Source organism: Mchenga conophoros, linkage group LG22, assembly GCF_057382185.1.
Source record: "Mchenga conophoros isolate Kocher_MC1m ecotype Shallow Benthic linkage group LG22, M_conophoros_male_GT1.1, whole genome shotgun sequence".
In the NCBI taxonomy this organism is placed as follows: Eukaryota; Metazoa; Chordata; class Actinopteri; order Cichliformes; family Cichlidae; genus Mchenga; species Mchenga conophoros.
Window position 1 is genome coordinate 22652917 of NC_140546.1, and position 26748 is coordinate 22679664.

Genomic DNA, 26748 nt, shown 5'->3' on the forward strand with positions numbered 1-26748 from the left:
CATGACACCTAACAGCCCGCCCCTCCACCCTAAACTACAGGTTAATTATTAATTTTTTTTATGCAAAGCCACGCCTTCTTCCAACAGTGCAAACTAATAAACCACTGTTTTCAATCGACCTGATGACAGTGCGCCTTTGCTTTCCTAAAAGTTACCATCTCCAAATTCCTGCTTTTGCTTGTGATCATTCCAGCATAAAACTTTTTTTTTCTTCTTTTTTACAGACACCCGAAAGAAACGATTTGCCTCACCATAATATTATTTATAATAATTTTGTTGACAAATTTAGACCCGCTGGAAGGTCTCCTTGAACCGCACCTGACTCATTAAGCAGCAGTGATGGAGGAGAAGGAGGCGGTGTGCCGGGGAGTGGAGCTGGCATATGGTGAGCTGAGCGGAGCGCCGCCGCCGCGAGACTGCACAGCTGCCTGTTGTCATGGAGGAGCAAAGATGGCGGTCCTGGCCTATAGCCTGGGCAAACGCGAAATAAATCAACATTTTACCATAAAAAACGCGAAACTGATATCGCTGGTTGCTGTTCTTTTACTCCTCGTGTTTCACGCTGCTTCGCGGTATTACGAAGGTGAGTGCTGCTTTTATTTGATCAACTTAATGTGGATGCGGCCACTGGAAACACTTGACATTGCTACTGGTAGCTAGGTAGCTGCTTGCATGCCAGCGCTTTTCTTAGCTACTGGGCTCCGTGCTTTTGTCACGGGATGCTTTCTAGATGTTAAAGTTATCGCCTGAAAACGTGCGTGCCGCAAATAGGTGGTTTCACGCACTAAGTCTCCAAAGGAAGCGTGAATTTGACCCGACGTTATCCAGCTGGTTAGCTGCTAACACTGCCAATAGCTGTGTTTACATGTTGCTGACGTTCCTGCTGCAAGAAACGCTTTATTGCTGCTGGAAAAGCCCTGGAAAGGTTCGTGGAAGTGTATTTGATCTGCACCTGGAGACCAATGTCATGTAAATACGCCCGACATGGTGTTTAGCTAGCTTCCTGAATAAATGCACTGTCGGTAAGACTGGCCACAAATGTGCCTGTCGCCCTGCTCACAACTTCAAAAACTCTAGATTTGCTGCTTTGTGATAACATTGTAGCTGCACGTTTCTTTGTTCCAGGGCTGTAACTTGCATATGCATAGTGCACTGGATGTATCAGTAAAGGGTTTGCTCATAAATTGGTTGACAAACAGTGACACGTCCTCAGAGCATAGAGTTGGACTATGAATAAATAAAGCAGGCTTATTTACATGTACGTCGTACCTAGGCTGCTCAGTGTGGACGTCACCCACGAAAAGGTTAGGGAGCAGAGTGTGCTGTGAGCAGCTGCTTTGGCTGAGAATGATGTTGCATGCTGGTCTGCCCACCTTTCATGTTCGCCTGTTTCTGTGGATTGATTCAGCTGCAGATGGCTCCATTCATTTTGCGAACAAATGAATAGCTGGAGAGATTTATGCTCGAGCTAGATCGCTGATGGCTTCATTTTGCACTGTGGCCCCTGCCAGAGCCGTGTATTGTATGGTCCTTTTGACAGCACAGAATGAAAAGCCAGGGCACTATTGAGGCAGCAGGTTTCTGTCATAGTCGGAGCGAAACTGTGAGTGAAAGCGAGATCTTGTTTGTTTCGCCTCACCAGAAAGTTCTCTGTGTCTTGCCTCCAGGAGGGGACTCGTGTGAATGGCTGCTGTCCAGAGGACGTTACTTGGGGGAGGATGTATGGCAGCCTTATGGCTGCATGATGCACAAATACAAAAGCATGTGAGTCACACCACCTCTGAAGTTATTACACTGTATGTTTGGGATAAAGATTTAAATGTGTGGCAGTGATGTTGTGAGTTTTTGTCAGTCACTAAGGGTTTGTGGGTAATTTCAACTAAGGACTTTGGGATAAAAGCTCACTCATTGACAAATAAAGGACAAAAACATTATTCACTTCAGTAAATAAATGTTTGTTTGTTTGTTTTTTATCTGTGCTTGGCCCTCACCAACCTTTTATGTTTTACAGTGAAGCCAAAACCTGCCTCTCTGAAAAGCGGGTAGCCTTTGTTGGCGATTCGCGAATCAGGCAGCTGTTTTACTCCTTCATCAAAATTATCAACCCTGAACGAAAAGAAGAGGGGATTAAGGTAATAATGAGAAACTGCACTGTTCAAGCCCAGGGTTTTTCTCACAATAGTGATGGTACAAGCCAAACAGATCTACAGATATGAGGCACAAAAATATGCTTTAACTCACTCTGCCCATTGCTTCCAGGGAAGTTTATAAACTGACTAAAAATATTTCAACCTCAAAATGGAAGTCTCTCTTCCATCACAGATGGCTCTAAATTCTGACTGATCAAGGCTGCAACCTAAATCTAATTAGAAGAGCAGACTAAGATTCATGCGTACCTATCGTGGCTGCTTTGAAGGCTGTGTGTCTTCCGTCAGCTCTAATAAATAACCAGACCATCAGGACTTCAAAAAAATGCAGTTTGACTAGTCATTCATATTCATGTGGCTTAATTGTGGCTTTTAAAAGCAATAGTTACTTTGCTCCTCCGTACTTCTCTCAAGTCTGATAATTTAACTTCAGACTATCGGTTTTATGTTAGAAAAAATCACCCTGCTGACTTGTCAAATAAATAGTCGTTTTTATGAAAAGGTGGAAGTACTTTAAAGCTTGATATAGATGGCATTGTGGAAATGCGATGTTTAAAAAGGTTAAAGTCGAGCAGCTTGCACAGAAACTCAACAAGATAAATGAAGCTATGGGATAACCCTATAACTATACAGTACTAACTGTTTTGGTCTCAAGCTGGGACAAAGCATCACTGACTGTATGTCACACTTCCTCTCTGTCTGTCCACTTCCTAACATCTGAAGCATGAGGACATTTCCTTTGAAGACAAGAGCTACTCTATTAAAGTGGTGAGCTATTTATTTATATATATATTCCTGGTTTTAACATGTTCTCGGTTTATGTTTTTTTTCTTCTAAACACTCTGCCACAAGATTTCTTTTCAAACTTCATCTTTGTGTTTAGGACTTTCTGTGGTACCCCGAGGCAAATAATTCAATGAAGGAACGCTTGATATCATGGACACGTGTGAGTAACGGTAACAAGTGGGGGAAATTGCGAATCAAGTGCCGCTCGTAAACTTAAGTGCGGCGTCTCTTTTGCTTTGCAGGAAGGTTCAGCAAAGCCAGATGTTCTCGTCCTCGGAGCTGCCACGGTAACCTGCGTAAATGCCTGCATGTTTTATATGAGACAAGTGTGACGTGGTGGCTGCCGATAGTTATGTCAGTCCTGACTGTTTATCCATTTACACAGTGGTCCATCAAGTTGCACGGTGGCAGCAGTGAGGCCCTCCAGCAGTACAAAGTCAACTTGACTGCAATCATGGGGCAGCTGGAGAAGCTGGCTGAGCATGGGGAGGTCTACTGGGTGCTGCAAGGTGTGCTCAGCTTCAGCCACTCACACAATACAAGATCTTTTTATGATCATAGACAGGCTTCTAAAGTATGAGGCATGACTGGAAAATATTAAGACTCATTTGGTGTTAACATACAGAGGAATTAATAGTTTCCAATCCGCACACACGCCTAATAAATTTGCAGCTGTACTTCACATCTGTTTGTTAAACATTTTCCATTTTTAACTTTTTGATTGTTAGAATTTACTGCAAACAACAAACAGGCAAAATAAATAAGGTGCCACACTGACATCTCTGAACCTCCTACTTAGCATTTCACACTCAATAGTCATTTCCCACGTTGCACAATGGTTGTTCACTTCATGTTTCCATGCATGGACCCTCTTGATTAAACTCCTTCTGCAGATCCAGTAAATGAAGAGGTGTTAAGTGAGAACAGGAAAATGATCACCAACCAGCAGCTGGAGCTGTACAATGAAGCAGCAGTGGATGTGCTCAACAGCAGCAAGCGTAATGGCAGATCTCGGGTCAGACTGGTGGCTGCTTCCCGTCAGGCTGCGCTGGAAACCATCATCAAGTCAGATGATGGTTTGCACCTGCCTGAGAGCACCAGGAGTGTGGTAAGTTAATTAATGAGTCCAGCTTTAGTGCGGTTATTTTATCGGTATCCTTGATTAGTACCCACTTCCCCTTCACCTCTCCTTTTAACCATCCTGGCAGGGAGCCATGATCCTCATGAACTCTGTGTGCAACAAAATACTGAGGCCCATCGACGGTTCATGCTGTCAGACGTTACGAGCCCCTAACTTGCTCCAGAAACTGTCGGCTCTTTTCTTCCTTGGCTCAGCCGTGGTCATCATGGTCTTCCACATCCTTGGCAACAATCGCCACCGCCGACACGTGCCCCCTGATGTGGAGAGCCTAGAGGAGAAGAAGCCAGCCACTGCAGCTGTTCCCCCCGGCCCAAAAGCACCTTTTCAGGCTCTCTGCAGGATGGGCGTCATCATGGGCTATTTTTACCTTTGTGACAGGGCAGATGTGTTCATGAAAGAGCAGAAGTTTTACACGCACTCCACGTTCTTCATCCCTCTCATCTACATATTTGTACTGGGAGTGTTTTACAGTGACAACAGCAAGGAGGTGAGACGGTGCTTCTCAGTAAAGTTTTGTTTTTGCGTCAAACAGCACAGTATAACAGTCTCTAAATAATCTCACTATTTTATTTTTTTCTTTGCTTCCACGCAGGCAAAATTACTCAACCGAGAACAAACAGACGAGTGGAAAGGCTGGATGCAGCTCGTCATCCTCATCTATCACATATCTGGAGCGAGCGCTGTGAGTCCCAATTATGTCTACAAAAATCAGTTTGAGTCTCCTGCTGTGTATGTTGATGTCTGAAGAGCCTGATGGTTATTTTTCTGTCTTTCAGTTCATCCCAGTGTACATGCATGTGCGGGTGTTGGTGGCAGCGTACCTATTTCAAACTGGCTATGGACACTTTTCGTTTTTTTGGCTCAAAGGAGACTTTGGACTTTACAGAGTGTGCCAGGTTAGGGGTGCTTTCAGTTATACTTTAACTTTATATTCTTATTGACATTTGTTTCTCAGTCATAGCAGACAATCATGCACATGAGGTGTAATAGAGAAGTTCTGTCCATAAAAAGAAAAACAATTGGACGATTTTCCAGTGCGCTGCTATTTTTTTGGGGGGGGATCACCTCCGCTCTGATTACATGCATGTGACAACTTTGATGTCTCAGACTTGCACAAACTTACATCAGCTCTCAAACTTTCAAGTAGAGGATCATTATTGGTACTTTGGTCACCCAAAGACCAAACGGCAGTGAAAGAAACCTCAATGTTCAAGACCAAAGGCGGTGCATAAGGACAACAACACGCACCATGACCTTTTCCTCTAGATTCAGACTGTGGTATCCTGCAGGAGAACATTCATCACTCATAATCTGCCTGACACGCCACGCATTGAACACTCACCTACACAAAAACAGTCCTTGTCCTCCACTCCACACTGGCTCCCTGTGACTTTAGATCTCGTCACCAAAATAAAACTTAAGTTGAAGTGTTGGCGTTTCCGCTCTGTGAACAAAATCCAGTGGTCAAAACTAGGGATTCGGTGACTGAGTGATTTTTAAAAATGGCAGCTGTGACAATAACATTATGATTGTTATTACAGAATAATTTGGGTTCAGATAAATAGTGTGATTTTTGGGTATCTGCTTAGGTGTTTGTGTCATATTCATTCACAGGTGCTTTTCCGTCTGAACTTCCTGGTGTTGGTGCTGTGTGTGGTAATGGACCGACCGTACCAGTTCTATTACTTTGTTCCCTTGGTCACATTCTGGTTTGTTGTCATCTACACCACAATGGCTATGTGGCCTCAGATCCTTCAGAAGACGGCTAACAGTAGGTGTCAAATTACTGACCTTTATATACTCCGCTCAGTCGTGTCCTGCACTGTGTGAATAAACACAGTTGATTAATTCATGTCATAAGTGCAAGCAGCAGGGTTGCGTTTCATATGTCTTCCTTGTTGGACAGGTAGTGGCGTCTGGCATTTTGGAGTCTTGGCAAAGTTACTGGGCCTCCTGATGTTCATCTGCTTTTTTGCCTTTTCACAGGTGGGTCAGCTGAAAGCGTTCTTAAGTGTAACTCTACTTTCTTTTAATTGCATATTTAAGTTTAAGAGATGTAAATGGTCACATGTCCTAAGTTGTTCACGCAGCACCATATTGACCACTAAGCTGTGCTATGATTTATTTTATTTTTTAAATCAGATGTTTACTCCATTTTTAAAATGCTACTTGTTTTATGTAATTTCTGTGTTTTGCATTATGACTCCAGGGCGTTTTTGAGCGCGTCTTCTCTGTGTGGCCCATCTCTAAGCTCTTCGAGCTGAATGGCAGCATCCACGAGTGGTGGTTCAGATGGAAGCTGGACCGATTTGTAAGTCAAATGTGTTTCCTCAAGGTGCAGCCAGGCTTTTGTCCACTCGTGTTTCACATGACAGAACACCCCCCCCCCCCCCCCTTTTTTTTTATTTTTTATTTTTATTTTTTTAATATAATATTTGTTACCGAAGTGATAACAAATTTTCTGGCCTTTGCTGTAATCTTTTAATGTGTTGGCACTCCTCTGCAGGCGGTGATACATGGCATGTTATTTGCCTTCATCTATCTGGTGCTGCAGAAGCGTCAGGTACTGTCAGAGGGAAAAGGAGAGACTCTCTTCTCTGCCAAGATTTCCAACTTTCTCCTCTTCCTCTCTGTTGTCTCCTTCATAGTAAGTCTGCATTTCACATATTTTGGGTCTTACCAAAATACCCGTGCTGAGCATTAGTTCTTAATTTAGATCAGTTATCATCTGTTACATAATTCTTCTAATCTAATGCTAAATATTTATTTTTTTAAATTTAGACTTCTTTGTATATTTAAGTAATAAACACAATGTGCAAAAGGGAATGCTTAAAAAGGAGCCATGTTTACTTATGTGACAAAGCCTTGGAAAGTTCTTGTTGTACTAACTGGAGATTACAGTATCAGCTTAACTTACTGGCTGTTTGGAAAAATGTGGCACTTAAAATCTTCTCCACGTCATTCTAGACTTACTCAATATGGGCAAGCAGCTGCAAAACCAAAACCGAGTGCAACGAGATGCATCCCTATATCTCTGTGGTCCAGGTACAGTTTTTATCTGTCCTTATCTTTGTTTCTTTGGCTTTTCACACATGAAGTGTTGGTGCGATCAAGTCTGAAAGTTTCTCTGAGTCCGATTAGTTGTTACTGCTGGAAATCCTGCATTTGATTTTGGGTTAAGAGGTGGCACCTGGAGGCAGGACTGATGACGCTGAGGCTTTAAATGCCTCATTCTCACATTAGCTCAGATGAACAATATACAGAGTTTGTGCTAAAAAGCTGGAAGGTTAAAGACTGTTTAATGTCTGAACTGTTTGGGACATCTGCGCTTTCGCCCACTGTTCTGTGTTGATTGGCTAATTCACATGTTTGGAAACAACCCTGACATCAGAGGCCTGCACTGTGATGTTTCATGCATGTAACTTCAGGGTATATTGCCTCGGAAACCTGTACCACAAACAAGATTAGAGATCATCAAGCGTGAAATCGCTGTCTGCTGACCAATCAGTTCTCTGGAAAATAGCATCACCATTCCTGTGCGCCATCAGTAGAAAGGTCTAAGTTTTCTAATAGTGTCTAATGTCTTTGCCTTTCTCTGATCAGTAAGAAATATAAATTATTAGAGGCAACTTTATTATTATTTTTTTCTGTTGTCTAATTTTAAATTCATTCTTTTACTTTTATTCTTTACTTGCTCTCAAACATCACTGATGTTGCAGCTGAGAGAATAAAAGCTAAAGGTGTCTTTTTAAAGATTCAATCCTGGATTAACTGACGATCTAGCTTTGTGTCTGACTGCTTATCATGCCTCCCAGTGTAAGGCAAAGTGAATCCAGATAACCTGGATATGATGAGCTTTCTTCGTAGTTTTGGCCCATGTCATCTGAGTCATGAAGTTAAATTTACTACTTAACATGATTTCATGACAGTCTGATATGATTGTGAGACCAAGCCTAATAGCTCACCATGTTATCTACAGTCAATTCACACTGGAAAAGATATGTTTTCTACATATATTGCCACCATTACTATATTTAACCATTCGTCTGTTTACACCACTTAAGGGTTTACAGTTCTTCAACAAGCTTGACCTGCTACTTTTTTAGTGATAAGCATGATTTACCTGTTGTAACGTCACACTTGGATTCCTAAAAATGTCTGTGATCTGTTTTGTGGGCAGATTTTGGCCTTCATTCTCATCAGGAACATTCCTGGCTATGCCCGTTCTATATATAGCTCATTCTTTGCATGGTTTGGAAAGATCTCCTTAGAGGTAAGGTTCTCCTTGCTTTAGAGTCACAGTTAGCAATATAACCCTTAAATAAATCTCCAATCACAAAAGACTAGAGTCTTATGAGAGGTGTTTTTTAAAACCATGCTTTTTGTGTCCCACAGCTTTTCATTTGCCAGTACCACATATGGCTTGCAGCTGACACCAAGGGGATTTTGGTCCTCATCCCAGGAAACCCCTCCCTCAACATTTTGGTTAGCACCTTCATCTTTGTTTGTGTGGCTCATGAGATTTCCCTCATCACCAACGACCTGGCCCAGGTGGTCATCCCCAAAGACAGCATGGCTCTGCTGAAGAGACTGGGGGCCATGGGGATTCTCAGTCTCGTTATACTGCTGGTGTCCAGGGCTGGCCAGCCCACACCTGGCGCCTGATGGACATCTCCTGAGGGGATCTGGGGGAGGGGCGGGAGACCCACTAAGACCCTGCTGAGATTGAAGTGAGGTACAGATGGAAGTCAGGAGGCAGCCTTGTGTTTTAGCTACTGGTGAGACGATGTTGGCAGCGGTGACCCTTGGGAGAACAAAGTCTGTCCGCTGGCCACATTTGAGCAGAGTCCGTACTTTTCTGACTGCTGTGAAAGTCACACACTGAAGAAAAGACAAATTCCCAACAGAGAAGGAGTCACTCCTTTAACAGCAAAGTCAAAATTGTGGGAAAGGAGTTTAAAAAAAAAAAAAAAAACACACACACAAAAAAAACCAATGAAATGTTTACAATATCTGGTTTCAGGATTTTGGAAATGCAGAATCTAAAAAAACAAAGCACGACGTCCTCATTTTAAGACTCATGCCTGCTGCATTTGGCAGCGTCGCGTCTGTTTAGCCAAACGCTGATAATACGTTTTTGTTACATGCAGAACTTCCTGTAAATCGCTTTGGGAGGGATCACCTGGCACACACTCCGTCCATGTTGTGCAGTAGCAGCTGAAGGAGGGATTTCACTCAGGTGGATCCATAACCTGCATATTCAGATATCTACTCTTTTACAACAAATGCGTTAAATTGTGCTGCATTTTTATCGTCAACATTCGTTGTACAGTATTCCTGGTGACTTCAAACTGCGTCAGATATCTAAATATGAGATATATGGACCAACGACTGGCTCGGATGATCAAAGAGTGACTAGAGTCAGAAAACTTGGAGTGCAATGGTTAATATGTTGGAATATCCTTTGACGTGTTTTTGCTGTGTTTTATTTTTTTATTTTTTTTGTGCGTAATTTTGCTGAAAGGCTGTGGTCACCTGCTGTAGCGCTGAAATTCTATGTGACATGTACAGTATTTAATGATTTAAATTAAGTTTATATTTTATACGGTTTTTTGGAGGGAGGGTGGGGCAGGTGGGGGCTGGCTTTGTTTTATTTTATACTCTGCGACTGCTGTTTGTGACGGAAGTGTTCTATAGACAATTTTGTATCCATCCCAGACCCTCATAGACAATTACCTGATGGTGAGGTTGATCCTTTTAGCCGTCTTGTCTCATCTGTAGCTTGCTTCCTAGTCTGTGTATATTTGTACAGTAGTGACAGATTTATTTTATACAGCGTTGCTTCCGCAGTAATTTTGGTCTGTTATTGTTTTTTTTAATGTCCATTGAAACATGCCTCATACCTCTGGCAGAAAGTGTACCAAGTTTCACATGCTGTTCTAAGCAAACTGCTGGGTGACAAATTAAAGGAAAACCTTTGACCTGTGCAGAAAGGGGCTGTGGTGGCTCTGAAAGGCTGCAGGGGGGCGCTGTAGATCAACTTGTTTTGAATGACTGCCTTTTAAACCAATGATAAAATTTGTCCCTATGGGAGTGGTTTCTCCCACAAGCAATATGACACCACCCCCCCCCCCCCCCACCCCCCCCTTATAGTCACCTGAGCTCAACCTAACTTGCATAGCCTGAGAGATTTTAGATTTTTATTTTTTTTCCTTTCCTACTGATCTTGGAATTTGCTCCACATCCTTCAAAGTACAAGATGATGGAAATTATGTTTACCCAACGCCTCACTAAGACACTTTATTTTTTTTATTTCCATTAAATTGTTACCAATCTGTTTTTCTTGAGGTGCCACAGCCACTGAACTTTGTAGTCAGTGAATGAGTGACTGAAGTGATGTCTTAGTGATGCCTTTTAAACAGACTGTGTGGTGTTTTGTTTTGGGGGTTTTCCCAGTGGCATATACCTACAGTACATCTTCAGATGAAGACTTACATCTGTGATGCAGCTGTGATCATAAACTTCCATGTTTTAGGCACTTTGTATGGGGGGCCACAACCACATCATTTAGAAACCACTAGGTAATGCACTGAGTGAGCTGACATTACTGTTAAGGAAAAATGTTGTACATTTCATCAGGCGGTGTCTGTCCCCTCCTCATCTCCCCCTCACATGTTTGCCAGGACGGCAAACATGTGAGGGGGAGATGATTTTTATTTTAAGATCTGCTCTCCCCCCCCCCCCCCCCCCCCCCCTTTTTTTTTTTTTAATTTTTTTATTTACTTGTTGAGGTAATATTCAGCGTTTAACGTTGAGTTTAGCACAGTACCAGTGCACTTACTCAATGCACTTTTCTTTTTTTTTTTTTTTTTTGGCTCAATCAAATGTTGTTTGCAGATTTATGACAATATAACATAAGATGTATTGCAAATGATTTTTTTTATTTCAGCTGCCATCAGGTAGAAAACATTAAGTCATCCTCTATTCATTTATGTAATGTGGGTTCACAGCGGTACAATTTGCGCAAAATGCGCAGCTTTCATCTTTCTTTCTGGTTGTTTGGGTTCTGTTCTCAAACTGGGAGCCAAGTAAATGTTTAATTTTTAACCACTCAGCACCTCACTGTACAGATGAGAATGGCATATAGATGTTTCTATTCTCTTTGGTGTGTTAAGTTTACTGATCTGTATGATGGTTTGGGGTTTTTTCTCATCTATTAGTGAACAACCGCGATACAGTAAATTTGGTTAATGTATCGGGCCTTAATTGATCTCTTTGGTTACGTAAAAGCAACAACTATTTATACCCCGTGTAGGGCCTCTTTTGAAATATATTACATGTATTAAAAAAATTGTGATGTCTTAAAAAAATGTGAAATGTATCCATATTATTTATAAATGCCTTTATTCATTAAGAATTAAGTTGTACATTAAGAATATCTTCATAAAAATGTGCTGTTTTGGCTTCTTTTAGTGGATGGAGTGGGAAGGGGGTGTTTTTTCTTGTTTTCCACTGGGACAGAAAGTTATTTTGAAAGAGTTTATTATCATATGACACATTGAACAAATGTTCTAACACATGGCGACGAAAGCATTTCAATATAAAACACCCTTACGCCCCGAGAGGTCCGCTGGGCAAAGCAGTATGACATACAAACATATTAATCACACTTTAAACATTTAAACGGATATTCCAAAATAGTCTAAGTTATCTTTATAATCGGCTAAGCTCTTCGGGTCTTTTTCACACTCACTAGTCAAGGTGCAAGTGCGCAAGTGGACGATAAAATTTTCACTGCTAACACATGCAGGTTGGCACAAATTTTAGGACAAAGGAAGAGGGGCAGCTGCAACACTGGTGCTTCTGGTCATAAATTCAGAGCTTCAGCCACCTTTCTCTCCTCAGGAATACCATTTACCTGGAACACAGTGAAAGCAACAGCTGAACCACAGAGACGTGACAAAACTTCCAGAAATCTAACACTAAATACAGATGTAAGCAGCAATGCTTGGGATCCAAGCAGACTGCACACACTTTGTTAGTGCTTATTGTTCGCTGGTAACTGATGCATGCTATTGACAACTAGGACTGACAGTTTGTACCCTGCCTGGTCCCTTCCTACAGTAGCTGACTTGCAAGCATAATTTTATGCTCTGTCTAATTTAAAGGCCTGCAAAAGCATCACAGTTGCAGTTAGTTGCAGGTGTTAAATAGCTTATTAAAGCATGATTTGACATTTAGCAAAATAAAAATGCCTAACTACAATGAGACACTGCACATCACGGTAGACTGATCATGTTTTGAAGTTTATAACCTCAAGATTAACAAAGTCCACAGATGATGCTCACTTAATTTTTGGACAATTGATCCAGAATTTCAGAGGAGAAATTAGAATTTTACTTCAGACCACTCTCTCAAGAGTAATGTCTTCTGGATTTTGCAACACAACCATTTTTAGCATGGTGAAATAAATATGGAGAAGATGAAAAATCTGAACATTTACAGTTTTTCCTGCAGCTTCTCTGCTTGGATCCCAAATTATCTCAGCTTTAAATCATGAACAGCCGGCAGCACCTACCTCCAGCCTTCGAAATGTTGACATGACATAGTTATCTTCTTTGTTAGCAGTGAACAGAGAGAGGATTCGGTTAGTGCATCATGCAGCTGATACCCGTGCTCACAGGAGGGCGCTCACACGCCAGCGTCACCATTAGTCGGCTCATGCAGCAGATGATAACGTGCAGTGATGCAGAAGGAACAGACTGAAGTTATAAGAAACTATGAAGCCAAGTGGTTTTATATGGATTCACATTATTGATGCCAGTATAGTCCAAGAACTGAATTTAGTGAGAAGTAATATAAAGGCAAGTGAATTGTAAGTCATTTTTACTGTGAAGGTGCTTAAACCTTCAGAGGCATGCTTTACTGTACTTGAAGTCCTGATGAACATTCGGCAAGAGAGAGTGTGTTACCAATAGCAGACATCCAGGTATGCTGACTCTATGCTATGAGCTGCTGTTAAACATCTGTCATTTCAAAGAATTCCTGGAAATATACTCCTGACATATGTTCCTGAAAGTTCTAATCATTCAGCTGCTTCATATTACAAGACGGCTGTCTTAAGATTCTCACCTGATGGCCGCTGCTGTGGTATCGTAATCTGGTTTTGCAGATTCCTGAAATCATAAACAACAATATTATGCCAAAGCATGTTATAAAAATGTTTGGGGTTTTTTTTTGTTAGTTTCAAGCCCATTAAGAGAAATCATGGGACAGCTTGAAGCTCTTAAGCTCTAGTTGTACTTTCCAAAGGCCTGACTTGCTTTCTGTAGCTATAGTTGTAAACACCACATAGTTGGAAAGTGCTTGAAACAACATGGCATTGTTCCAACTTTTCCATTTAACACCTATAAGCCTCATATCTGCATCTGCTAATGAGTGTGGGCGTATGTGTGGCTGTACTTAGTAGAGATGGACCGATCCGATATTACGTATCGGTATCGGTCCGATACTGACCTAAATGACTGGATCGGATATCGGAGAAAAATAAAAAATGTAATCCGATCCATTAAATATCACGAAAGCACCTCACAAAACTTGCAACACGCCGTAACTCACCTCAGAACGTTAGCAGTCGGAGCAGTATGCATCACGTGATAGAGCGGCTGTGGCATGCGGGACCTGTCGGTGGTCTGGATAGCATTTGGAGCTTCGCTAGCAACCTGGCATTTCATCTCCGACAAAGTTATCCCCGAGAGAAGTAAAGCAAGTGTGTAAGTCCATCTCTGAATGTTTGTAAAGCATTCCTGCGTTAAGCTTAACGAGCGACTGCCTCTCGCTCTCCGGCTGCTACTTCAATCGTGAAACTGCTTAAATGATCAGCTGATCGGCTTTTCTGTCGCAAGTCCGTCTTTGTTTTTGGCCCACTTTGCACCAGAAAGAGGAAACCAGCGGCTGAACAACAGCAGCACGTTTAAGCTTGATAAGCTGTTGTTAGAATTTATTTAATATTACTTTCTACACCAGGATCTTTTTCTACGTAGCTGACGCTGGTAACTGTGCAGGGGCGGATCTAGCAAAGTTTAGCCAGGGGGGCCGATAGGGCATTAACTGGGAAAAGGGGGCACAAAGACATACTTTTCTTTCTTATTCTCATTTAAAATGTCTAGCTTTTAATAAATAATTATCTGACACACAAAGTTTTAATTTGATGTAAAATGAATAGAAGTCAATTACTGTATATAGTGACTATTAAGTCTAATATATATACCCTAGTAAGCTATAGTACTTTTTCCTTTGGGAAGGTACCATCTGTGCAGTCTGCAATTTTGTTGAAGAAAGATGTTGAATCTATTTAATATTTCTTGAAAAATAATTGATTTCTGTGCATTTTTTTTCACACTGCATCAAATTAAGGTTGATTACGTCGATTAAGCATCATGAGGTGGCGCGTGAGGGGTGGTTCCCTATTTTTTATTTATTTATTTTTGTTGTTGCTGGGAGTTGGAACCCTATTAGTTAGGTTGCTTAATATTTACGCTAAGTACTCTTTAAAATACCAGAATAGGGAGGATGGTGTAGGTTTAAGTTTATTAGATTGATCAGTATTGCTGAACTATGAAATATTTTTTTTGTATACAGGTATAACAGAATAGCTTTAGTGTAGTTGTTGTTTTAAACTTGAGTATGAACTTGCAGACTTGCAAAATGCAGCAAGATATTTTAAAAAACAGTTTTGTTGATTAAAAAACACTATATCGGATTCATATCGGTATCGGCAGATATCCAAATTTATGATATCGGTATCGGTATCGGACATAAAAAAGTGGTATCGTGCCATCTCTAGTACTTAGTCATCCATCCGTCTTATGTTTCCCACCAAATCCCTGAACTCACGCCTGTGTCTGCATCAGCGGCATGCTGGTGGTCTCGTAGTTGTCGGGGTGGATGGGTGGAACCACCTCGCCGCTGACTGGGTTGAAGACGGGCAGCGTAGAGAGCGGCCAGGAGATTTCCCTGTTCTTTGACATGCTCCTCAGTTCCTTGGTGGACTTCTGGATGGAGCTGTGGTGAACCAGCTGGATGCTGGAGGAGGGGAGAAGCAGTGAATTCATATTGCAGCACGTTTCTGTGTCATGGGTAGGGGGTTGTCTCATCAAAGCTTAAGTGATGTGCACTCAAGTTTGTGCATGCACAAACAGAACTATAACATCCAACCTCACCTACTGCTGTTCTTTTTTTCTTTTTTGGGGGTTTGTTTTCCATTTGTTTGAATTAAATTTTAGGTGTAATGCTGAGTACATAGTTCTGATAATCCTACAGCTGGTCATTACATTTTTTTCAGCAGCCCACTGAATGAATGGATGCCAATGCCAACGCACGTATGAGCGTATGAATGGACATGAAACAGCCATGAATGACAACATAAATGACCAAAACTGCAAACCAAAAACAGAGGGAGAGGGAACAGAAATAAAATTTAAAAGAAGAACACAGGAGAGGTAAAACACTTACTCTGGTGTTTGCATGTTTCTTTTTTCCCTAGAAACAAAACAAAATGGATGAATTAAATACTAATATTAATAGGTAAAGCAACATCTGCACACAAGTGAATGAATGGATTGTTGGATAAAGACAAGGTGGACATGATGTGGAACACTGAGTGAAAAAATAAAAAGGGGAGGGGAGGCACACGTCTATCCCAGCCTGTAAACGATGGATGAGGATGACTGATCATCCATGTTGTGGCTATGCTTCAAAACATCAAGATGCAGATGACAAGAGTCACAGAGACCCGAGACAAACAGTGATGAGGAACTTAACTACTGCATGGTAATGACAAGCTGCAGTTAAAGTCCAGATTTCCATTCTTTTTCAGTTATCCTACAGCTAACTGAGCTTTTCAGGCTTATTTTTGTTGTCTCTCATATGGTTCTCGTACACTTTTGGCTGCTTATTGGGGTATTTGGTGCAAAATTTGCATAGAAATGTTAAGACCGAGCACACTTACACCCCTTCCCGCCTGCAGCACATAGTGTAGCCAAGGATGAAGAAGAGAACTAGCGCCACGGCGGAGGGAACAGCCAACGTGACGAGGAAGTCGGAAAAGTAGTCCCGGCTTTTCAGAGACTCAGACGGGGGTTTGTACTCCCCGAATTCGGGCAGGATCCCTGTTCCGGGTTCGGGACGTGTAACGTAAACTGGGACTACTTTGTTGATGTCAACCTTAAAAGAAAAAAAAAAAACAAAGACATAAAGATCAATTAGAGGTTGCATACTTTTAGTGCATTTTAATGCATTTTTAGTGAATTTGTTGGAACGCATCCTCACCAGAGAAATCTTACACCAGTCGATGTGAAACTGAGCTCGGAACTTCTTGTCACAGCTGATGACGGGCTCCATCTCCTGACTGCAGCGCAGCTGGTTATGTGGGCTTTCCACCTCCCGCAGGCACGACGAGAAGGGAACATCAGCACCGACCATCACATAGACGCTAGAGGAGAGAAGAGAAGAAGAAGATGGAGTCTAATTTTACAAGTTTATGCTGAGGTTTGTAATAATCAAGTGTTCTCTCCTGCTGAGTGCTCTGCTAGAGCTAGCTTTCAAGTTCCAGCGTAAATCTTTGATGAACAACTTATGGCAGCTCATGTTGGCTATTCCCATCTGAGTTAAAGGAACTGACAGCATATCGGTGTAGACGGCTACGTGCTTTCATCTAATTTACAGAAAACTGAGGATCCCCAAAGCCCCAATTAAATTAATGTTAACATAATGTGAGTGGGCTGAAAATACTGTTGATTTGTTTGATTTAGAGAGGTGAAGAGGTCACTCATGGAGAGATTTGGCACAGACGAGCTGAACCGAGTAGAGCTAAATCTTATCCTTGAATCCTTGTAAAGGAAAATATGTAAGTAGGGGATTACTTAAAAAAAAAAAAAAATCACAAATGTTTTCTGTTTCTGCTCAGATGAGACCCACGTCCAGATCCTCACCCTTCTTTTAAGTTGTTAATAGGTAGCGGCACCCGGCCACCGCGGTCCAGTGCCGATGTAATGTTGATGGCATTCAGCCGCTCGGGCTGCCAAACGTTCTTCACCGCTCCCAGGAAGTCTCCCAGCACCTCACTGGCCAGCATCTCCTCCACATTCATATTTTTGATGTAGAACTCTGCTTGGTAAGGCAGGGGGAACTCTGTGCATAGAGACAAAGACACAGTCAGAGAGACAGAGAGAAAGACTTAAAGAGGTTAAAGGCAGCAGGCTGAGGTAACAGTAGCTGACACTGATTTTTACCAGTCTGTCCACCGGACACTGCTTTGCCTGCGCTGCCTTGTTATGACTCTGCTTCCTTCGGGGGCCAGATGGCAGATGACATCACAGCACAGGGAGAGTGATGTTACATTAGCAGTTTGAACAGCTGCTGAGCGTTCCCCCTGACTCAGTTCATACTGTACTGCCTGTACTGTGATGGGTCAATATGGCAGTGAGCAAATCTACAGAAGCGCAGGTGCAGAGATGCTCTCCACAGCAATACAATGAAAACTCAAACTGAGGTAGGATTGTGTGGGGTTTTCACCATGACTGACTGAAGTGGACACTTCACTAGAACTATACAGTCCTTCAAGTATCCTTTCAAGACATTATGATCTTATTAGGGCTGCCACAAACGATTATTTTGATAGTCAACTAGTCACCGATTATTTTTGCGATTAATCGACTAATCAGATCATCCATTGAACGTACCAGCATGCATCCATTGGACGTACCAGCAGCATCTGCTCTTATATAACTATCATTAGCTTACAGCGTTAAGTGTTTAAGGTATGTGCTAACTAAAAATAAAGACAAGATGATAGTTTATTAAATTTTAATGAAATTTGCAGATTGTTTCGGTGAAGTTTAATAAACTCCTTGCTATCTAAAATATAACAGGACACCGGAGTATATTCTCAAGCATCTCACACTTCTGATAATCAGTTGTCTGCTTGACGTTTATTCAGCTGTGTAAAAACTATAACTTTAATATCAGCCAAACCGATTTACTCAGGAACAAATAAAATACTAAAAAAAGCCAAACAATAACATTTGTAAGTTATCTAAGTGACTTATATATGTTTAACCTGAGTAGCGAAAGATGGCGGTGGGTTTGAAAACTATTTGCCGGGTGTCCGGTGTTCTCACGGGCTCTAGTGAGCCTTGCCCCCGGCTAGCTATCGAGCTAGTGGGTAACTGACGTCTCCGAAAACGTCAGAGCGCTTTTGCAAATATGTGGCGTCTTGATAAACTGAGCAGATATTTGAGGTTTACACAGCTACATTCTCGCCTGAAAATATGCTAAACGTTTATTTTGTGACCCAGAAAGAATAATAAGAGTAATATTAAAACTAACTAGCTGCCGCCATTGTTGGAAACTGAGCTGGGCTGCGCTATGAATTCTGGGACACAGCTTCTTCTTCTTCGGGCTTTAGCGGCACCTGGCATCCTAGTACATGCAGTGCTGCCATCTTCTGTTTCAGTCCGTTATTACACTTTTAAATCCTACTACTTATTCCTGCGTCTTTTGTGATCTTACAAAGCTTCAAACGACGCGTCGACTATTAAATCAGTCGTCGACGATTTTGATAGTCGACGTAATTGTGACTGGTCGACTAATCGTGGCAGCCCTAGATCGTATCACATAACCTTCATCCACAGATTTTGACAAGTTGACATGAAATTGACTTATCTTATTAAAGCTTCAGAACAGCTACTCAGTGCAGTGATGTTACTTTATCGTCTGCTGTATTTACATTCCAAGACCAACGATGAACTTTTGGTTATGCTTGATAAAAGTAATCAAAGACAACATTTTCTCTTAAGGGAAGCTCATTACACAGTCCAAGTACTGAGTGTGCTTCCAGGATTTAATCAGCGAAGCTGCGCAATCTGATCTCAGTTTGCTCTAAGCTCTTATGTACAAGTTCTTCTTACCTTCTGCAGCCTTGATGTTTATGACCAAGTTGTGCCGCGCTGTCTCAAAAGTGCGCCTGTTATAGGCAGTAATCTGTAGGACACAGAGGTGAAAGTTTAAGCCCAGATCAGTCCAGCTTATAAGGCAGCAGTTCTCCAGACAAGGCTGAGCTCGATACACGACCCAGGTTCTGTACCCAGCTGAGGCGCCGTTGAACACTTTAAGCCTTTTGGGAAAAGAATTTGTACAGTAGCTTATGGGAAAGCATAACAAGTATAAAGGAATTTAAGTCTAGCATCTGCATAGTACTACGTCGCTTCCAAACACATATGCAAATCAGCTGGGCTCAGTGAAATAAATTCCAACTCATCCTTGGACTACAACTTGACAGATTTCATTGAATGTTTTAAATTTACTTAAGACTTTTGGCACAAAAACAAGCAGTCACTTTCCATAGTTGAAATAAGCAGCAGCACAAATTACTTAATCTCCACTCTTTTCACTTTGAAAGCAGTCCAACCACCCACCTCTATGACAGTGGGCTTGCCAATGTGCTCTGCAGTGGGAGAACCATAGAGCACTCCGTCACTATGTGGGGTCCTTTGGATATATCGTAGCCAGCCCGGCCTGTCGGGGTAGCCCTTCAGGTTGGTGTTGAAAGTGATCGGATCGTTGCTGGGGTCACCTGCAGACAGAGCAGAGGAACAGTAAGGGGGCCAATAACGTGCGTTATGAAATAAGCAGCGCTCTATGGAGTTTATATGCAATCACCACCTCTACAAATGTTTCAGATGTATTTAGATATTCAGATATATTGATGATATACTATACAAACATGATAATAACATGTTTTTGATCACAGTGTGAATGTGACAGCGTTATACCTGATTTTGGGTAAGGAGGAAACTCTCCTTTGAAATACTCCCTCTCCAGAACGTGGACGAACAACACGCCTGCAGACGGGTAGACATTACGGTCTGCGTGCGACCTCGACAGGATGGTGACCACTGAAACACACATTTTAAAGACAACAGAAGTAAGCAGAACATTTCCTGTATGCGTACTATTCATCAATAAAGTGGACCTTGGTGCTTTTTCATATTTTGGTACACACAATAAACACTATGTCCAAATGTTTTTGTGTAGACTGTCATATCTATTTTATTTATAGCCTTAACCAATTTAAAGTCCACTTTAATGTCCTGCCAGCAACAGCAAATGGAAAAAAAGAGAAAATGTTAAACTAGTTTAAACGTGAAATCAATAAGTGTTTGCGGTGATCTATTCTATCTGTTTCTCTTGCCTAGCATCTGCATTCTTGTAAAGGTAGAAGCATTCACTTCCCACAAACGTCAACAAGTGTGAAGAGAAAAACTCAGATTATTGCTCAGACAGACTACAGCTCTGTAAATAAGAGGCGCTTGACAAAACCAGTTAAAGAAAGGGAAAGCGTCTGAGGTACTGTGAGTGAAAGCAGCAGTAATGAGAGTCACTCATATTGTACAGAGTTCTTTTAACGCCCTCCCCCCCACTTGATCTCCATTGTGCTGTCTTTTTAGCCCCCGCTCCGTTTCAAACACAAACATTTAGTCTTTATTTGTGAAGGGCATCACTAGGGAAATGGTAGCCCCTTAACAAAAATTTACACAATGTAAGACCGGGGGTGATTTACCCATTTCTCTCCCTCTCTCTCTCCCTCCTTTTGTGTCTTTCTCTTTCATTACTTCCTCCTCTCTTGCTTCATCTTTTTTTGCTTGTGTACAGCACGGCTTTTTTTTTAGCACAGTTTTCTTTTTTTCCCTCTCTCGCTCTCTCTTTCCGTTCTCGATTTTTGCCTTCTCTGTGCCACAGTGGGTGGGAACTCAATTTTTAATCACCATGGGAGACTGAGGCCGAGTGTATGAGGAAGAAGAAGAGGGGGAGGAGGGCTTGCAAAGACGAAGGAAGGGAGACTGGACTGGAGATCTGTGCTATGAAGTGCCAGAGAGGGAGAGAGAGAGGGGGTTTGAACTGTTCTTGCCCGTGGACATACAACTCCAGACACATTAAGCAACTAGGTAAAAGCCTGGGTAAAGTCTCTATGTACATATGTGCCTTCCCACGGGCAAAGAGTGGCTGGTTTTCCCAAGTTTTACAACCCTTTCTAATCTGCTAATCAACCCAGCATTTTCTATCATTAGCATCATAATATTAAGTACTCTTCTCCTTCTACACTGAACACAGGCTGACTTTCAAGGAGAATGCACTGAAGAGAGTAATATCAGGATTTACATTTTAATTCATGTCAATGAGAAGGGGAAGTGAGCATTAGATGCAGTTAATTAATAAACCCTCAGCATCTACAAGTACACCAGTGAGACACTGCAACTCTAAAGACATAAAACAGTCCCACATGTATGTTAAACCCTCCTACAGCTGTGGTCAGTGACAGAGATGCTGAACTGACCATGTGTCTACAGCCCCCAAGGGCTCAGTCACGGCAAGATACAATCAATAGCATTTAGCGGCTGCTAAATGTGGTGTTAGATGAACAACCTGAGGTCGTATCCACCACATCTCTTTTCAAGAAAACCACCTGGGCATGACTAATCTGTGCGATGGCTCTTCTCACCGCAACCGCTGCACCCATCGCATTAGGATCTGGGTTAGTCTGAGACCAAAAATAAACCATCATTCAGTCTCAGCAGACCGCTTACTCGCTGATGACTTCGGTCGATCCTCAAAGCTGAATGCACGCCCTCGGATTCTATTATGTGACACATTGGGCCTCATTAATTCTCCGCCACACAAAGGACCACTTTCAGACCATGCCGGTCAAGGTCAAATCCTGGCTACACTGCTTTAGTCCGAGCCCAAAACTGGATGTGCTGTGAACATTTGCAAGAGATTCGGAGATGGGAGATGTAGGACATTCGAACAGCCTCAAGAAAAAACGAAGTGTTTTAACCTACTGATATTAAACCTTTTCATCCAACAACAAAGATTTAGGGATGAAGACAATTTTATTTTTTAGTCAGTGAAGCTTAAGTATGTTTCAATGCAGCAGCTTCCACTTATGGCTCAGCCAGTGTAAGTAGAGATCACTAACTAAGCTACACCGAGGATTTGCTAATAGCATCAGATCTGCTTATTTGCAGCAGGATGACTTTCTGCCAGGCCTTCTCGAGTTGATGACCAGCAGCACTTCCACCGTACACCAATACATCACCAATTTAAGGTTAATGGTAAACTGTCCACTGCATAATAACCCAGCAGTTTCAGTTGGAGGACAAAGGTAGTGAGGCAAGATGTGCATGACAACACATATAAGAAGCTAGATTTCCCCAACAACAGAAATGTTGCACTACCGTCTATATTCTCTATGAATTGCTTAAAATCATTCAAACACTGCTTTTTAATTTTTTAACCCACATGCCATCATACCATAGTAGATGCTTGACAGGCCTTAGGGGTGGTGGAAATAACTAACCAACTTTATGATTTTCTGGGCTGACCTTAGACTGGGATAATGTCACGACTGACATTGGATTAGTTAAAAATGCCATTGGCAACGTGAAGAAAAGTAAACCTCCCTCCTTCAATTGGCTCCAGCTAACTGAGGCCTCAAACTAGATGAGAGACAACAGAAGGATGTCCTTTAGTTCTGCTGAGTCAGCTTCATGTGCACATGTAGTCTGGGTCATGAGGAATGCATGTGCTCCTTTGGTGTTTAGCGGGGAAGCCCAGAAAACAAGGATCGCTACTGTTGTAGTATTCTGCCAACAGAGTCTGAGAATCGACCTGTTCTCAGACATGGAAGTGAAAGTCGCTGCTGGTGTCACAACAAGCAGAAGTCAACGGATAAAGACAAGGGCGGGCAAGAAACCACCGGTTCCATCCTCTCGCGCTCAATAAATGTAAGTAAATAAAAAATGTATCTACAGTGCTCATTAGCTTTAAAACAGTGCTGCAAAGTATCGACATCACGTTAAGCAGAATAAATATTGCTTTCTGTAATAGTTAATGATTTAGGAGGAATTCTAATTCTAGCAAGGACAAGGTTTAGATGACGTTCAAATTCATTAAAGTGCAGCTACAGCAGAAGAAAGTGGGCCAAGTCTGGGGGCCAGCAGACAACTCAAAACAATAATGCCAGTATTAATGGGGAACCAGCTGAGCGTGTCACTGTGTTATGACCGAGGGGAGGGGGACAGCGGGTCAACACATGACGTGCACCACTGCACACACCCACTTACCGTCTCTGGACACGGTTGCTCTCTGCTTCAAGGCCACGGATTGCTCCACACGGACATTTCTCCCGTGTAAAGCGCTGTGTTTCGTGTCATAGGCATGCACAGTGCAAACTACTGGATCAATGGATAAAAGCATGAATGGAACAAGTTTCTTTTTTTTTAGCAGCAATTTAAACAACAACACCCAGTTTTTAAAGCACTCTGACAAAAATCTGATTCAGTCTGTTGCACCCGTCCAACATTAATTAAAGCCTGTTGTCATAGTTATTGTTTTAGAGGAGTTTGAAATGTTTTCTAAAATATTAACGTAGGCGTTTTTCACAAAATGTTAAAACCAATCTAGACAAAGTGCAAAACAAAATGTAAGCATATTGACTTGACAACAAATACTGCACTACAGACTGCCGCATTTATATCAAGCAATTTGCCAGGCTGAATTTAATGTGGCTTGTTGGAGAGGTGGCATATGGTCAGAGAAGAAGCCACTAGATTTCAGTGCAGATCCTGACACTATCTTGAAAATTGCACAACAGGACACTAGCCTTTGTGAAGGATTAGCTCTCAGTTTGAAAGCCCTTCCGCTTTCAAACTCAATAGCACTTCTCTATTTATGAGTATTAGGTCTCTGTGTATAAAGCTATAGTGTGTTTTGACTGTGGAGTAAAATATCCCACTCTCTTCATGTTAGTTAACACTATAGTAACAGTGCTGTGAATGGGCCCCTTAATTTTGACGTTTTATCAAAGCCTGAAAAAACAAACTGGTCAACAAGTGTTTTGCTACTGGGATTCTTTTGCCTGCACTTTAACAAATTCTACTTGCTATTTTCCAAATCTGAAAACTGTTTTCATGTGGAATGTCTCATTTCCTTGTTTTAGTTATAATATCGCAAGTATTTGACAACTAGAGACAACTGGACTGAAAAGATTTGGTTTCAAGAAAAGTGAAGCCAAAATTAAGGAAGGTGTTTTTGTCTGTCCTGAAATCCATCAACTGGTGCTTGAGGATGGGTTCAAAAGGAAGCAAGCATGGGAAGCATTCATCCAGGTTGTTAAGAATTTTCTATTACATTACATTCTCATCCTGACAAAATCCATGTGATGTTGTCGGTAAAAATCCTCCCTCTCTTTTTCAATGCTTTCGCCTTTCATAACTACATGGGAATCTGCCCGGCCCGGGACCCACCACCAGTCCCCTCTGAGTGCTTTCCCAAACCGCAGTCTCAATACATGCTCATGCCATGTGCCATTACCCTGACATATGCCCCGTGGCAGCTGGGACAGGCTGGATGGATGGATATTAAAATTGTCATCATCAGGGTTAAAAAAAAAAAAAGCAAAATAAAGAGCTGGTCTTAAGTTCCCAGTAGCAAAAAGAATGACGTATATATGCAGACCAGTGTTATAGCAGTAAACTGGGGCACTGAGATGACATTATCCATTACTCAGCACTTCTTTTGATAACTAATTGTTATCAAAAGGCACTTTTTAACAACATTTGCTGATTCCAGGCTATACTGATATGGAAATCTAATGTATATGTTTCTTTTAAGATTGTAACCACAATAATATCTCAGGCTTAGGTCAGTGATTGAACCTTACATCTTTCATGGAGGTGGGACTCATTGCAGAGACTATATAGGCTATTAGTACCTAATAAAGTGGCAGCTATGAGTGTGCAGACTTTTAGGAGCAGTGTATTGAAATAAACGAACCTATTCCCTACATTAAATTTTGGATAACCTGAGCTGCTAAACTATCAGGAGCTAGGTAATTAGGCATTCATAACACACCTGTTCTACATAAACCAGGCCTGCGCTAAGAGGGGGAAAAGGCTGAAATAACGACCGACAAGAAACACAGCTAGCAAGAGAAACGTTGTTACTAACAGCTGGAAATGTAAGGTACCGTAGAGAACACAATTTGTCACTAAGTGCACTGTGAAAACCCATAACGTGTAACGGTCTAGCTGTCAAATTGGTAGCCATTTTTTCCTCTTGTCTCCTCCTCAGCCTCTTGGAAAAAAAAATGCTCAACGGCAGCTAGCTAACTGGCTAGCTAACTAGCTCGGATACTTCACCAGAGCCGAACCGTTTTCAAAGATGTCGGGATATTTCCCGAGTTCAGTCGATACGTACCCGTACCAAGCCATACCGCGACAGCTGCGGCGGACATGGTGCAAATCATCTCCCCGAATCTTTACATTAAACAGGACCGCTTTGTCTAATCGCCACTGGGTTTGACAGCCATAATAATAAGCATCCTGCAGCATTCCTCCCTCCGCCTCCTCCTGCCTTCACTGGAAAACACAGCAGGACCGCTCATTGGCTGAACATCTGGATGGAAAAACATGGTAAAACATGATGGGAATCGGAATATAGGAGCGCCACGCCTTTACCAAATGTTTCTGTGTGATGCTCTCGGAACGGTTAGATTATATCTGGCTGCTTGCAAGGAGTGGCTGCCTCTGTGTGCGTGTGTGTGCTTTGCTGTTTATCTGTCTGCTTCTTGTATTCAGACTGATGGGATTTGTCATAATAAAGCATTCCTCCCACTAAAAGTCACAGTTTTTAGTGTTTTGGGGGGGTTGATTTATTCTTGGATCAGGACTTGCAAACACAGATACACCCTCTTAAAAACATGCAAGTCACCTCAGCAGTGCTTGACCTCCTGTGCACAGCTGTAAGCAGCAGAGGCATGTTTGGAAAGTCCTGCTCCAATCTGTCCAGCCTCCCCCCCTGCAGAGACAGTCCAAGCAGACAGATGGTCATGTTTTGGCCCCCTTGGCTCCCAATCACATCTACTAAAGGAGCCTTAATTCAACCCCCCCGCTTCCCTTGATGTCAGCTCCCACTGAGAGGGCACTTTGATATTGCAGAATAGCCTCCTAATTCTGGCTAACATACTAGCAGTGGTCACTGGGATGCTTCTTGATTGATAAATTCGTATTTGTGACTGGATTCTTGGCTTTCTCAGTGGCGATAGACATGATGCCATCCATCCTCTGTGTTCTGCAGTTCCTGGCTGTTTTCTTCTTCCACCCTCCCCTTTTATCCCCTTAAGATTATTTTTAGGTTGCTTAGCAACATCTTCTCATAGCCAGTGTTTGGACTGGGTATGAATGTATCACAACAACCACTATAGGTCTGTGGATGTACGATGATGCTTAGAAATGGAGGAAAGCGCAGAATTTGTGACTTGGAGAGAAGCTAAGGCCCCAGTGTGTCTAATTTGATACGGACTTAGACTGATTTCTGTCCAATCCGGTTCTTTTTGGTAGCAGTGAACATCAGTTTAAATTGTAATTGTCCTCAATTGGCTTGTTTTGAACAGTGGGGTGGGGGGGGGGGGGGGGTGCAAAATCCTCTCGTCAGCAGTGGTGGGTGTTTAGTAAATGTATGCACTGCATAGACTGTGTTTCTTGCAGTAATGCCAAAGCATAAGACTTGTTTTTAATGCACTTTCTAAATTCAAAACTGATGTAGGCCTATTGA

At 42.1% G+C, this 26748-nt stretch overlaps 3 protein-coding genes across 13 annotated transcripts in view; 2 read left to right on the forward strand and 1 right to left on the reverse strand.

Moving 5' to 3' along the window:
* Positions 1–124: 124 nt before the first annotated feature.
* On the forward strand, positions 125–11546 carry casd1 (CAS1 domain sialic acid O acetyltransferase 1). The gene is made up of 18 exons (XM_085261405.1): positions 125–583; positions 1668–1764; positions 2012–2132; positions 2871–2915; positions 3031–3093; positions 3176–3220; positions 3319–3442; positions 3827–4041; positions 4142–4561; positions 4667–4756; positions 4851–4970; positions 5689–5845; positions 5981–6060; positions 6284–6385; positions 6581–6721; positions 7042–7119; positions 8255–8347; positions 8470–11546. Exons 1-18 carry the CDS (start codon positions 340–342, stop codon positions 8737–8739), a joined length of 2505 nt encoding a protein of 834 aa, XP_085117531.1. The 5' UTR covers positions 125–339; the 3' UTR covers positions 8740–11546.
* Positions 11547–11599: 53 nt separating this feature from the next.
* On the reverse strand, positions 11600–25533 carry sgce (sarcoglycan, epsilon). Of its 8 annotated transcripts, none has more exons than XR_014890328.1 (13): positions 25393–25518; positions 23259–23369; positions 19908–20030; positions 19551–19708; positions 19044–19116; positions 17067–17265; positions 16405–16567; positions 16085–16299; positions 15589–15615; positions 14971–15159; positions 13207–13250; positions 12653–12836; positions 11600–11992 (listed from the first exon to the last, which is right to left on the reverse strand). XR_014890328.1 is itself a non-coding variant. In XM_085261410.1 (13 exons), exons 1-13 carry the CDS (start codon positions 25439–25441, stop codon positions 11942–11944), a joined length of 1437 nt encoding a protein of 478 aa, XP_085117536.1. In that variant the 5' UTR covers positions 25442–25531; the 3' UTR covers positions 11600–11941. The 8 variants fall into 8 exon arrangements, 7 of the variants coding, with proteins under 7 accessions (XP_085117536.1, XP_085117537.1, XP_085117535.1 ...); XM_085261410.1 differs by having other exon boundaries at positions 12653–12690; positions 23259–23366; positions 25393–25531; XM_085261411.1 differs by having other exon boundaries at positions 12653–12687.
* Positions 22792–26748, forward strand: part of ppp1r9a (protein phosphatase 1, regulatory subunit 9A) — a 53166-nt gene continuing 49209 nt past the window's right edge. Inside the window, exon 1 of one of the 4 annotated variants that reach the window (XM_085261401.1) lies at positions 22792–22919. The gene's annotated coding sequence lies outside the window, so the exon portion shown is untranslated. Of the gene's footprint in view, positions 22920–24898; positions 25159–25453; positions 25608–26748 lie in introns of those variants that run through there. The other 3 variants (XM_085261403.1, XM_085261402.1, XM_085261400.1) reach the window with 3 other exon arrangements.

Coding starts and splice junctions, on each gene's coding strand:
- casd1 (XM_085261405.1), top strand. CDS start 340: ATGGAGGAGAAGGAGGCGGTGTGCCGGGGAGTGGAGCTGGCATATGGT. Junction 4,042..4,141: donor CTGAGAGCACCAGGAGTGTG/GTAAGTTAATTA, acceptor CCATCCTGGCAG/GGAGCCATGATCCTCATGAA. Junction 4,971..5,688: donor GACTTTACAGAGTGTGCCAG/GTTAGGGGTGCT, acceptor ATTCATTCACAG/GTGCTTTTCCGTCTGAACTT.
- sgce (XM_085261409.1), bottom strand. CDS start 25,441: ATGATTTGCACCATGTCCGCCGCAGCTGTCGCGGTATGGCTTGGTACG. Junction 19,709..19,907: donor TCCTCCTTACCCAAAATCAG/GTATAACGCTGT, acceptor CTCTGTCTGCAG/GTGACCCCAGCAACGATCCG. Junction 15,616..16,084: donor TGCTGCAGGCGGGAAGGGGT/GTAAGTGTGCTC, acceptor TTTTGTTTCTAG/GGAAAAAAGAAACATGCAAA.